General features: G+C 42.3%; 1 protein-coding gene and 1 pseudogene across 17 annotated transcripts in view; both read left to right on the top strand.

Moving 5' to 3' along the window:
- ZNF75A (zinc finger protein 75a) overlaps nucleotides 1-12,267 on the top strand; it is a 53,535-nt gene that overhangs the window by 18,116 nt on the left and 23,152 nt on the right. For 5 of the 17 annotated variants that reach the window (XM_045571349.1, XM_045571352.1, XM_045571350.1 and 2 more), the window contains 8 exons: nucleotides 850-1,360; nucleotides 3,016-3,196; nucleotides 3,891-3,982; nucleotides 4,286-4,412; nucleotides 5,518-5,609; nucleotides 5,888-6,014; nucleotides 9,122-9,232; nucleotides 9,413-10,650. In XM_045571349.1, coding sequence (XP_045427305.1) covers nucleotides 850-1,360; nucleotides 3,016-3,196; nucleotides 3,891-3,982; nucleotides 4,286-4,412; nucleotides 5,518-5,609; nucleotides 5,888-6,014; nucleotides 9,122-9,232; nucleotides 9,413-10,095 — 1,924 coding nt within the window. In that variant the 3' untranslated portion in view covers nucleotides 10,096-10,650. Of the gene's footprint in view, nucleotides 1-849; nucleotides 1,361-3,015; nucleotides 3,197-3,890; nucleotides 3,983-4,285; nucleotides 4,413-5,517; nucleotides 5,610-5,887; nucleotides 6,015-9,121; nucleotides 9,233-9,412; nucleotides 10,651-12,267 lie in introns of those variants that run through there. The other 12 variants (XM_045571358.1, XM_045571354.1, XM_045571356.1 and 9 more) reach the window with 12 other exon arrangements.
- LOC118703185 lies at nucleotides 11,079-11,633 on the top strand (annotated as a pseudogene).

Here is a 12,267-nt window from a genome sequence, read left to right as displayed (position 1 = left end):
TTAATCATCACCAACTGCCATTCTCACCCTTTTCATGACTTGGTATTTGGACATACATTTTGTAAAGAAAGGTCGGCTGCGATTTTTCCTAGTGGAAGTAAACAGACATTTTAAAATACAGTATAAAAATAAAGACAAAAAAATAAAAATAATAAAATTCAGGTATAAATTTTCTGCATAGTGCTCTTAATATGTCTTGCAAAGAAGTGCCAAAAAAGAATGTTGAGCATCTCAGTTACTTAACTGGGGGTTGCTTTTTGAGAAGAAAAGGCTACTTTTCCCCTAATTACTTTCCTTCTACTCTGGTCTCACTGTCTCAGTCTCCTGCCAAGTATTCATGCAAGTAAAGGAGAGTCTCAAATGTTACAAGAAGTGAAGGCTTCAGTCATCACAAGAGGATGGAAGGTCATAGAAGTTGTGCCTCTTATTAAAAGCAGAAGACTAGGGTGATATATTAAAATTAAGAGAAACTCAGAATGTTTTCATAATCTTTTTTTTTTTTTTAACATGACGAAGATATGATAGGAAGCACATCAATGAACTCTTTCGATAATTTCTAAACTCTTTGGAGTCATTGGGTGCCAATTTTCTCACCCACCAGTTTTCACCCATTTATTATTTTCTTATTAAAGGCAAAGTCATCAATTGACATTTGTCTTTAATGAGTTGTCTTATAGATCAACTGAATAATATAAAGAAAAGGAGAGAAACCAAGGGCCTGCCTGGCAGTTGATTTTAAAGAGAAGGCAAGGCAGGATGTTTTCACTTTTCTCTCACAATAAGTAGCAAGTAGTAAAGTTCATGTGATTTTCTTATTGACCTGGTTTTTTTCTGTCCTCGGTGCCTTAGGAAGAAGATCCTTTTATTGATTTTATTCCAGACCAGACTGGGCCTTAGTTGTCAGAGGTGGTACTGGTGGTGTGCCCACAGGAACAACTGTTCCAGCAGAATGATGATGGTAGATCTGAAAGTGGCTGAGTACCTGCATCCTCAGATCAAGGCTCTGTGGGAGACCAAGGGACCTGTGACAGAGAGCTCCTCTCAGGGTAAAAAATATACTGCACAAATGGACAGTTCCAGTCCTGAGACCTTTCGCCAACACTTCCGGAATTTCCACTATCATGAAGCAGCTGGATCCCGAGTGGCTGTTGGCCAACTTCAGGAATTATGCCGTCAATGGCTGAGACCAGACATACACTCAAAAGAAGAGATCTTGGATCTGCTGGTGCTAGAACAGTTCCTGACCATTCTGCCCAAGGATACTCAGACCCAGATAAAGAAGCACCACCTACAGAGCATTGAAGAGGCTGTGGCCTTGGTAGACCACTTGCAGAGTGAATCTGGTCAAACAAAGAATGGGGTGAGAAGATTCCTGATTAACATACAGTGATATAGAATGAAAATGGATAAATGGGGTTAGAGTCAGTTAACTGAGAAGTAAAATGAATTAGGTCAATGATCTGTTGTTGCTTTAGGCCATCTAAGGCAGGACCTGAAACCACTGATCTGCAGCAATAGTCATTCCACAAGTTTTGGAGGTTCTGGCAGAGACTTCCTTGGCCATAGAGAGAGTTGCATTTCCCTCTTTGGAGCCAGAATGCATTGAGAGTAATAAGCTTAGTCTGGCTTGGTGTAGGAGATGGGTCTTAAGTTCTAAGAAACAAAGGGCAACAAGAAATTGGAGAAGAATGGGCAGATCAGAAAAAGGGGAGAACATATAAAGATAAAAGGAAAGGATAATAAAAAGAAAGAGAACCCAAAAAGTTAGAAGGGAAGACTGCAGAGGAAGAAAGGATAAATTTAAAAAAATGAAAACAAAGATTTGGAAATCCCAACAGAGTGACAGAAAAGAAAGACAAGGAGATAGTGTCCTTCCTACAATAGACAAGAGACTTCTCTGTCCTCCCTTAGTGGTTGGTCCTTGGCTCTGCTGCTGAGTGGGAATCCAGGGTATGCCCTTGGGCAGGTGGCAGCATATCAACTGGCTTCAGGCCTACTGTCAAGAATACAAGGCAGAGCATATGTTTGGTGTCAAGATCATCTAGAAAGAGATTGGAGTCAGAATCATTCTTTCCCCTTCTCCATTTTATCCACATTCTCTGTAAAACCTTTCCTGGCCATGGAGAAAATCTGATTGATAGGACAGTTAAATTTTTTAATCTTTTGAGGAAAGTATAAGACAAGAAATCCAGCAGGGATCTAAGTGAATAGAGAGATGCTGTCAAGACAGCATGAGAATAGGCGGCCTGCACAACCCTCCTAGTGGTCTGAGCTGGGCTTTATAGAGAGGAGTGGAGACTATTCTGATGGAGGGCTGGCAGTAGCTATATCTTTTACCTTTTATCCTGATTTTCCCACATTTGTGGATAGGTTTTTTGGTTTTTTTTAATCCTCACCCAAGGATATTTTTTCATTGATTTTTTTAAAGAGAGTGTAAGAAAGAGGGAAAGATAGAAATATTGACGTGAGAGAAACACATCGATTGGTTGCCTCCTGCACACCCCCTGACCAGGGCTAGGAAAGAGCCTGCAACCAAGGTATGTGCCTTTGATAATAATCAAGCCCAGGACTCTTAGGTCTGCAGTCCGGCGCTCTAACCACTGAGCAAGACCAGCTAGAAAAATTTGTGGCCCATTATCTCTTCGTTTTTTAGGTGTTTTTTTTTTTTTTTTTTTTTTAACATTTTTTTTTATTGATACCAGAGAGGAAAAGGGAAGGGAGAGAGATGCATCAGTGATATAAGAATCATTGATTGGCTGCCTCCTGCATGCCTCCTACTGAGGATTGAGCCCATAACCTGGGGACGTTCCCTGATAGGGAATCAGCCGTGACCTCCTGGTTCATAGGTCGACGCTCAACCACTGAGCCTTGCCACCTAGCCCATTATCTCTTAAAGTCTTTTTGTCATTTCCTTTAGTGTCTCATACTTCCTACAATCTGGACTCTACTTTCTCCTCCCCCTTCCACAAGCCCCAAGCCTCAAGTTCTGGTAACATGGATGGGAATTATTTCCAGGTTGCAGTCCATGTGCTGGGAAAGGAGGCAGTGCTCTTGGGAGAAACAGCAGAGACCTCAGGCTTCAAACTGAAGCCAGCAGAGTCCCAGCCAGTGGGCAGGTCCCAGGATGAAGAATTTTGGAATGAACAACAGCTGAGCAGGAATACTCATAAAGAAACAGAGCCTATGTGTGAGAGGGGTAAGGAGCTTCATGATAATTTCTTTGCTGGGAGCTGTGATAGTAATTTGTCCAGCCAGAACATTGTGAACACTTTTTGGGTTCCCAGCTTTGTGGCTGTGCAGATGTAGTCGTGTTAGCAATTATGATTACCCCTGCCCCCTCCCCTCACAGATGGCCTTAGAATAGACCATCTGTTGTGAAGGTGGGGATTGGCCTAAGGTACAGAAATATCCAAACCAGAGGACCCTGGTAATAATACCATGAACACTGTTCCTTAGAAAAGTGGAGGATTGGGCCACCCCATCCTCAAATCACAGAAGGAATTGGGATCACAAATGGTCTGTCAGTGGCAGTATGTGAACTATAATTGTGTACCATGAAAATAAATAAATGATAAATAATACATCTCCTACTGTACACTGGAGTCCATGAGTATTTCATTTTCAAATCTGTTAAAATTTTCTTAACTCCTTAACTTGGAACTATTTATGTCATGAGAGAAAGTTAATGTTTTTGTTTTATTAATTTCACTCGTGAAAACTGGGCAACTTGTTCTGGGGGTTGATAGATACTTAGTTCTTACAATGATAAGGCCACTTCACTCTTATAAAGGTTTCCCAACTACTGAAAGAATCAAGATTTTATTTTAGAAACGAGTGCAACATTTACATAGAAGTGAGAGAAATTTCTGATGACTCTTTTCCACCCATAGCTGTGCCTACTCACCAGATCCTAGACTTTCCTGAGCAGACAGACACCAAAGACTGGACAGTGGCACCTGAGCTCATCTTACCTGAGTCCCAGGTGAGCTGTGCTTTTGAGCTCTTCAGGACTGCCTTTCCCTGCTGCTCATGACCCACACTGCCCCGCAGTGCTCAGAGGCATTTAGCCCAGATGTTCTCCCTGGGTAATGGGACACTTCCCAGACTGTTTGCTGATCCCTTGCCTCCTTCCTTTCTGCCTTCTCACTTAAAAAAAAATCTTTTTTTAAATCATGTATTGTTTATTCCTTCAGTGCCTGGCCTACCATGTAGTTTGTGGACTGGATGAATGTTAGGGCTACTTCTGAGTGACCAGTACTGAGCTGAAGCCCATTCTCTTCTTTAGAGCTTATTGACATTTGAAGAAGTGGCCGTGTATTTTTCCCAGGAAGAATGGGGATTACTGGATATCAGTCAGAAGACTCTCTACAATGATGTAATGCAGGAAAACTATGAGACTGTCATCTCTCTAGGTAAAGATTCTTTCTGCCCTTTGTGTAGAAGTTGAGTAATCTAATGTTCTTAGCTTACTGGGAATGCACCCTGGTTCCAGTTGCTAGTTGGTTGTCAACTTGATGGTCAGGGAAAAGTGTATCCAGATCATGTCAAGCTTTTTACAAAGTTCATATACTCATTCCTTATCCTAAAATTCTCCACTCTCCCCTACTCTTCACTCTTGCTTACAAATCTGCTCTTTTATCTTTCCATTTCCATAAATGCCACCACCATTTACCCAATATTTCGGGCCAGAATACCTGGGTCATCCTTTAGTCCAAGCATGTCAAACTCGCAGCCAATAGGTTGCATGCTTCATTTATAGCATGCGACCCACCAGCCGCAAGTTTGACATGCTTGCTTTAATCTGAACTTGCCATTCATATTCCACTATTCATGCATCACTAGTCCTCTTTGCGTCATAGCCTGAGTCCATCCATGTCTCATTCTCTTGCCCTGTTAGCATTTTGGTCTAAGCTAGTGGCTTCTCTAATCAGTTTTGTAACTGATGCCCTGACACCACTCTTACCTTTCCATGGTCTGTTTTTCACAAAGCAGTCAGAGTATAAAAAACCTGATGAGATTTGACAGTTCTCTGCTTCAAAACCTTACAATAACTTTTCACATTCAGAATAATATCTAAACTCCTTATGAGGTATGTAAACTTCTCCAAGATCTAACTCCTACTCACCTACCTGCCACTTGTACCCTGGCTCCATCCACTTAAGCCACACCGGTCTTGCTTGTTTCCTAAACTTGATATGCTCATTTTTACCTTCCTACTTCCTTTACCTGACACATTGGACTCTCCTATTTTTTCAGAAACCTAATTTTTGCCCAATTCAGAATAATTTAGGTAATATGAGGAAAAAATGAGACTTCTTTTTATTGACCAGTCATGAAAACTGAGGACAGTCAATTTGGGAACTGGTTATAGGGCTGATAGCCACTTTTAAATACCACATAACACTTGTAAAGGAGTCCCATCTCTACTGAAAGAATCAGATCTTGTATATTTTAGAAATGTGCCCAGAATATTCATAGAAGCAAGAGAAATTTCCTATGGCTCTTTTCCATCTACAGCTGTGCCTACTCACCAGATCCTAGACTTTCCTGAGCAGACAAACACCAAAGACTGGACAGTGGCACCTGAGCTCATCTTACCTGAGTCCCAGGTGAGCTGTGCTTTTGAGCTCTTCAGGACTGCCTTTCCCTGCTGCCCATGACCCACACTGCCCCGTAGTGCTCAGAGGCATTTTGCCCAGATGTTCTCCCTAGGGAACTAGATACTTCCCAGACTGTTTTGCTGATCCCTTGCCTCCTTCCTTTCTGCCTTCTCACTTTAAAAAAATTAATTCCTTCAGTGCTTTGCCTACTATTAATTTCATGGGCCAGATGTTAGAGTTACTTCTGGAGTGGCAGGTACTGAGCTGAAGCCTATTCTCTTCTTTAGAGCTTATTGACATTTGAAGAGGTGGCCGTGTTTTTTTCCCAAGAAGAATGGGAATTACTGGATCCGGGTCAGAAGGCCCTATACAATGATGTAATGCAGGAAAACTTTGAGACTATCATCTCTCTAGGTAAATATTCTCCCTTCCCTTTGTATAGAAGCTGAGTAATCTGTCATGTTCTCATCTTATTGTGAATACTCCCCTGAGGGACAGTCTGTTCCAGTAGTTAGTTGGTTCTTAACTTGATGTTGTTTACAGAGAAAAGGTGTGTCTAATTCACCTGGGAGCTTTTTCTAAGTGCACATTCCTTATCCTACATAGAATTCTGGGTCTCTTTCCCTTAAACCTGCTCTTCTCATAATTTTTTCATCTCAGTAAAGATCAGCTTTGCTCACTCAGTAACTCAGAGCAAGACACATAGTCATTCTTCCCCATTAGCTTGTCGTCATACTCCACTACTAATACATAACAATTCTCTTGGTTCCCTCTTCACAGTATATCCTAAGTCCAACTGTGTCTCATCCTCTTGCCTTATTAGCATCCTGGTCTAAATCAGTATCATCTCAAACCAAGCCCATCTTAGGAGCTTTTTAACTGGCTGATGCTGCCAACACTCTTGCCCTGCAGTAGTCTACTTTCTATGCAGCAGCCAGAATCTTTAAAATCTGATCAGACTATGATATTTTCCTGTTTCAAAATCTTATGATGACTTCTCACCATATTCAGAATAAAATTAAAACTTTTCTTTATCAAAAGTTCTCAGGACCCTTCAAAATATGGTGTCTCTTCTTTTCTGCCTCATCTTCTTCAACTTGTGCCCCTTGTTCAGTTCTCTTTAGCCACACTGGTTTTCTTGTCAGTTGTTTGGTTTGTTGTTGTTTTTTTAATGTATTGATTTTAGAAAGAGAGAAGAGGGGAGAAAGGGAGAGACCAGTTTGTTGTTCCACTTGTTTATGCATTCATTGGTTGATTCTTATATGTTCCCTGATTGGGGATCAAACCTGCAACCTTGGCATTTTGGGATGATGTTCTCACAACTGGGCTACCTGGCCAGGGCTTGTTGCTGTTTTCTTAAATAACCATGCTCATTTCTACTTTCCCCTTTCCTCTACTTGACATACTTTTCTGCTATATGACAAAACTTGCACATTTTGTTCTGCTCAAATATCACTTTCTCCTAGTCCCACATAAAAGTCTTCCACATAGCCATATCTCAAATAGCTTCACAGAAAGAGAATAATTTTTTCTTTTCTTTTTTCTTTTTTCTTTTTTGTTTTGTTAAACCTTACCCGAGGATATTTTTCCATTGATTTTTTAGGGAGCGTGGAAGAGAGAGGGAAAGAAAGAAACATGGATGTGAGAGAAATATATCAATTGGTTGCCTCTGAACAGGGCCAGGGCCCGAGGAGATGCCAACCAAGGTACGTGTTCTTGCCAAAACCGGTTTGGCTCAGTAGTAGAGCATCGTCTGAAGACTGAAAGGTCCCAGGTTCTATTCCGGTCAAGGGCACGTACATTGGTTGCGGGCACATCCCCGGTAGGGGGTGGCAAGAGGCAGCTGGTAGATGTTTCTCTCTGACGTTTCTAGCTCTCTATCCCTCTCTCCTCCTCTCTGTAAAAAATCAATAAACTATATTAAAAAAAACACAAAGGTACATGTCCTTGACTGGGATCGAACCTGGGATCCTTTGGTCTGCAGGCCAATGCTCTATCCACTGAGCAAAACCGGCTAGGGTAGAAATAGAATCTTAGATGCTCTCTTATCCTGCTTCAGTTTTTTTTTGTGTGTTTTTTTTTAATTATCATTTCTTGCCCTGGCTGGTGTTTCTAAGTGGTTAGAGCACATGTGTCAAACACAAGGCCCGCGGGCCAAATCCGTCCCGTCCCGCCAGGCCTTGCAATGTGGCCCACACCGCGCTGTCATCACTGCACTCCGCTGCGTTTCCATCACAATGACAGTTTATGACTGTTCAGTAAACCATTCGGCCCGCGATTTAGGCTGGATTTTAGATTTTGGCCCCTTCTCTGATTGAGTTCGACACCCCTAGGTTAGAGCGTCGCCTCATACACTGAAAGGTCATGGGTTGTTCCTGGCCCAGTCAGGGTTCATGTGGGAGTCAATGTATCTCTCTCATATCCATGTTTCTCTCTCTGTCACTCTCTCTTCTTTTCCCTTCCACTATCTAAAAGTGACATGAAAATATTCTTGGGTAAGGATTTAAAAAACACAGAAACATTAGTTACTACTTGATATTTCCTTTTGTCCGTTTTTTTGATGTTTGATTAACTCAGTTTCCCACTAGAAGATAAGTTCTATGAGATCAGGGGATTTTGGCTTATTCACCACTATATTCCTATTTCATAAAGTGTTTGGCATGCTATAGCCAGTTAATACATATTTGTTGAAATATTGAATGATGAATACTTCCCATCTTTGGAAATTTTTATGTAGAAAAAGTCCACTAAATGATGTTGATCTGTTTCATCCAACTGGATACGAACCAGTGAGCTGCAGGAGTGGTAGAAACCTTTCCTATCCAATAGTTTAGTTTCTGGTAATCAAGAGCGAAATAAAAGGCTACTATAATTATGGTAGGAATCACTTGTGTATATGATTCCTAACCCACTGACCTTCACATTAGCTCTACTAGGCCTGGTGTTATTCAGGTGACTCTTAAAGAATTAATATGACTCTGACATCTCTGGAGTTTTAGTCCAACTTGGTCAAGTGTGCAGTTATTGGTGGCAGAAGAGGGGAACATGCACAGAATTCCCATGACTATGTTCTTTCTATTGACCAAGCTAATCTCCACTTTGCATATCAACCTACAAATGCAGTGTAGTATAAAATTAATAGCTGAGCCAAAACCGGTTTGGCTCAGTGGATAGAGCGTCAGCCTGTGGACTGAAAGGTCCCAGGTTTGATCCCAGTCAAGGGCATCTACCTTGGTTGCGGGCACATCCCCAATAGGGAGTGTGCAAGAGGCAGCTGATCGATGATTCTCTCTTATCAATGTTTCTAACTCTCTATCCCTCTCTCTTTCTCTCTGTAAAAAAAATCAATAAAATATATTAAAAAACTAAAATAAAACTAATAGCTGATATGAGAGTCTAACCATTTAACTATTTGGGGATAACAAATTGTTATGTGTTCTTTACTCTTACTGAAATAATCTTGTATTAGTTAACCATTGTTAAGTTAGTGGTCCTTGACCTTAGTTTTTTTCATTTCACAGCCATTTTTGTGCTCCCCAAACCTAAAGTCATCTCCTGTCTAGAACAAGGGAAAGAGCCATGGGTTCAAGGATCCACAGAGATCATGAACAGTCCTGGAGAGCTGCCTATAGGTAAATACACTATGGGAAGAAGAGAAATGTGCCTTAATAAGAATCTTTGCAAGGAATTAACATTTTGAGATTCTTCTTATTACTACAAATCAATGATCTTTGATTTTAATCCCCCTCTCTATTCTTGTGGTTTTCTTGCTCTGCCATTCAGCAGGTTGATTGTCATATTAATTCCAACAGGGTTAAAGCTCAAAAATGACACTGAAAATCATCAGCCTATATGTCCTTCTGACTTGGAAATACAAGCTCCTGGAGATATAATATCAAAAAAGGCCAGAGTGAAAGTTTCCCAGAAAACAGCAGTCAAAGAAAATCATGGTGATATACACAGGGTAAATATACACAGGCACCAAGACTTTACAGTGAAGAAAAGAAAGAAACTTTCAACCTGGAAACAAGAGCTGCTGAAACTTATGGATCGTCACAAGAAAGAACGTGCAGGAGAGAAGCCTTTTAAATGCCAGGAATGTGGGAAAAACTTCAGAGTTAGCTCTGACCTTATTAAGCACCAAAGAGTTCACACTGAAGAGAAACCGTATAAATGCCCACAGTGTGATAAGAGGTTTAAATGGAGTTCAGATCTTAATAAGCACTTAACAACACACCAAGGGATAAAACCATATAAATGCTCATGGTGTGGGAAAAGCTTCAGTCAAAATACAAATCTACACACACACCAAAGAATTCACACTGGAGAGAAGCCCTTTACATGTCATGAATGTGGGAAAAAATTCAGTCAGAATTCCCACCTTATTAAACATCGGAGAACCCACACAGGTGAGCAACCTTATTCCTGTAACGTATGCAGAAGAAACTTTAGCAGGCGGTCAAGCCTTCTTAGGCACCAGAAACTCCATCAGTGAAGGGGAGCTCGTCCACTGTCCTCAGTCTGAACAAATTCACCAAGAGGAGCTCGACACTAAATATGAAAAAAATAGAAAATTATGAAGCATGATTTTTTATCAGTGGAATATTGCGCAGAAAGGAATTACGTCTGACACTGCATGGGATGAATTAAGGTAGTACTGCTTCCTGTGTTTACTTATAACCTATAGGGAATTCCATAGCAAGATTGGTGTTCTAGGTATATTCTAAAAATGGAAAAAACTTTTAGGATTGTACCTGCCAAAATATCAAATTCAGCTTCAGATGGCAGATGAAGCCATAAAATCAGTCTTACGTGGTTATAGAGGTAAATAGTGTTGGTTTTTCATTGATCTGCCCAGCCACTCCTAAACACATGTGATAGAAACATTTGTAGCATGGTCTTCCAAAACAAAAAGCAATAATATGCTCATTTAATTGCATACCATTGTCTTCATGGTAGCAAACTTAAAAATTTCATTAGTCTCATGGGATAGAAATGAATTCTAATGTAAAGTTTCCTAAGAATCTAATTGGATTTTCTTCCTCTATCATCGTTGAACTTTTTGTGAGTTTTCTCTTGAACTTTTTAGGAACTTTAGCTCTTGAATCATATTAGCACAAATTTTACTTTGGTGAAGTCATAATTTACTTCACCACGAGGGAATCTGCCAGATAACTAATAATGCACTATCTTATGCAGGGGTCCTCAAACTTTTTAAAGTGGGGGCCAGATCACGGTCCCTCAGAGAGCTGGAGGGCCGGACTATATGAACTACTAATTCCTACTGTAACACCTCGGCTGTGCTCACTGCCCAAAAAACCTGGCGGGCCGGATCAGACTCCTCTGCGGGCCGCATGTGGCCCGCGGGCCGTAGTTTGAAGACGCCTGATCTTATGCATCTCATTGGTGATACTTGAAAAAAGAAATAATGTCCAATGAGATTATATATATAAACCGGTGGCCCTGTGCATGAAATTCACGCGCATTAAGGGGTTAATTAGCTCTTCCACAGCAGGCCTGCACGCCGCTGCCGCCATGTCTCTAGTGATTCCTGAGAAGTTCCAGCACATTTTGCGAGTACTCAACACCAATATCGATGGGCGGCGGAAAATAGCGTTTGCCATCACTGCAATGAAGGGTGTAGGGCGAAGGTATGCTCACTTGGTGCTGAGGAAAGCAGACATCGACCTCACCAGGAGGGCAGGAGAGCTCACGGAGGATGAGGTGGAGCGTGTCATCACCATTATGCAGGACCCACGCCAGCACAAGCCTCCAGACTGGTTCTTGAACAGGCAGAGGATGTGAAAGACGGGAAATACAGGCAGGTCCTGGCCAATGGTCTGGACAACAAGCTTCGTGAGGCCCTGGAGCGGCTGAAGAAAATTGGGGCCCACAGAGGGCTGAACACTTCTGGGGTCTTCGTGTTCGAGGCCAGCACACCAAGACCACAGGCCGCTGGCGTCTCACTGTGGGTGTGTCCAAGAAGAAATAAGCCTGTAGGCCTCATCTGTTAATAAATAGTTTATACACCTATAAAAAAAAGGGAGGGGAATTAGAGAAAATATTTTAATATTGCTGCTTGCCCTTTTTCTGTAATAGAAGTGTCAGAGATGAAAGAAAATTAGTAAATTGTATATGAAAATCTTCCTCCTGTCAGAGTCTGGGGCATACCACAGGACCCAGAGACAAGTCCCCGCCCACCCATGTGCACCTCAAAATTTTTCTATACCCAAACCTGGCTGCCCCCTCCCCATTGGGCTATTTCCAGACCCGACCTGTCCCACCCTTGTCAAGCCTGAGGCCGGGGGGGCACAGCCTCAGGTCCCCTGGCTCAGTGTCTGGGTGAGGGGTGCGGCCTCAGGTCCCCCAGCCCAGCACTGAGGCGGGTGAGAGGGAAGGGGTGTACCTTGAGGTCCCTATCAAACCCCGCCAGGTGGGGAGCACAACCTCAGGTCCCCACTGGCCCAGCGCCAGGGTGGCATAGGGGGTGGCCTCAGACCCCCTGGCCTGGTGCCAGGGCACGGGGCATGGCCTGAAGTTCCCTGTCAAGTCCTGCCAGGAAGGAGGCGCATCCTGAGGTACCCTGTCAAGCCCCACAGGGGTGGGAGGGGCGCAGCCTTGGGTCCCACTAATGGCTCGTTAAGGCTCATTCTGGGAACTCAGCCTC

The sequence above is a fragment of the Pipistrellus kuhlii genome, unplaced genomic scaffold, assembly GCF_014108245.1.
Source record: "Pipistrellus kuhlii isolate mPipKuh1 unplaced genomic scaffold, mPipKuh1.p scaffold_m20_p_4, whole genome shotgun sequence".
In the NCBI taxonomy this organism is placed as follows: domain Eukaryota; kingdom Metazoa; phylum Chordata; class Mammalia; order Chiroptera; family Vespertilionidae; genus Pipistrellus; species Pipistrellus kuhlii.
This window is presented reverse-complemented; position numbering and strand designations above follow the sequence as displayed.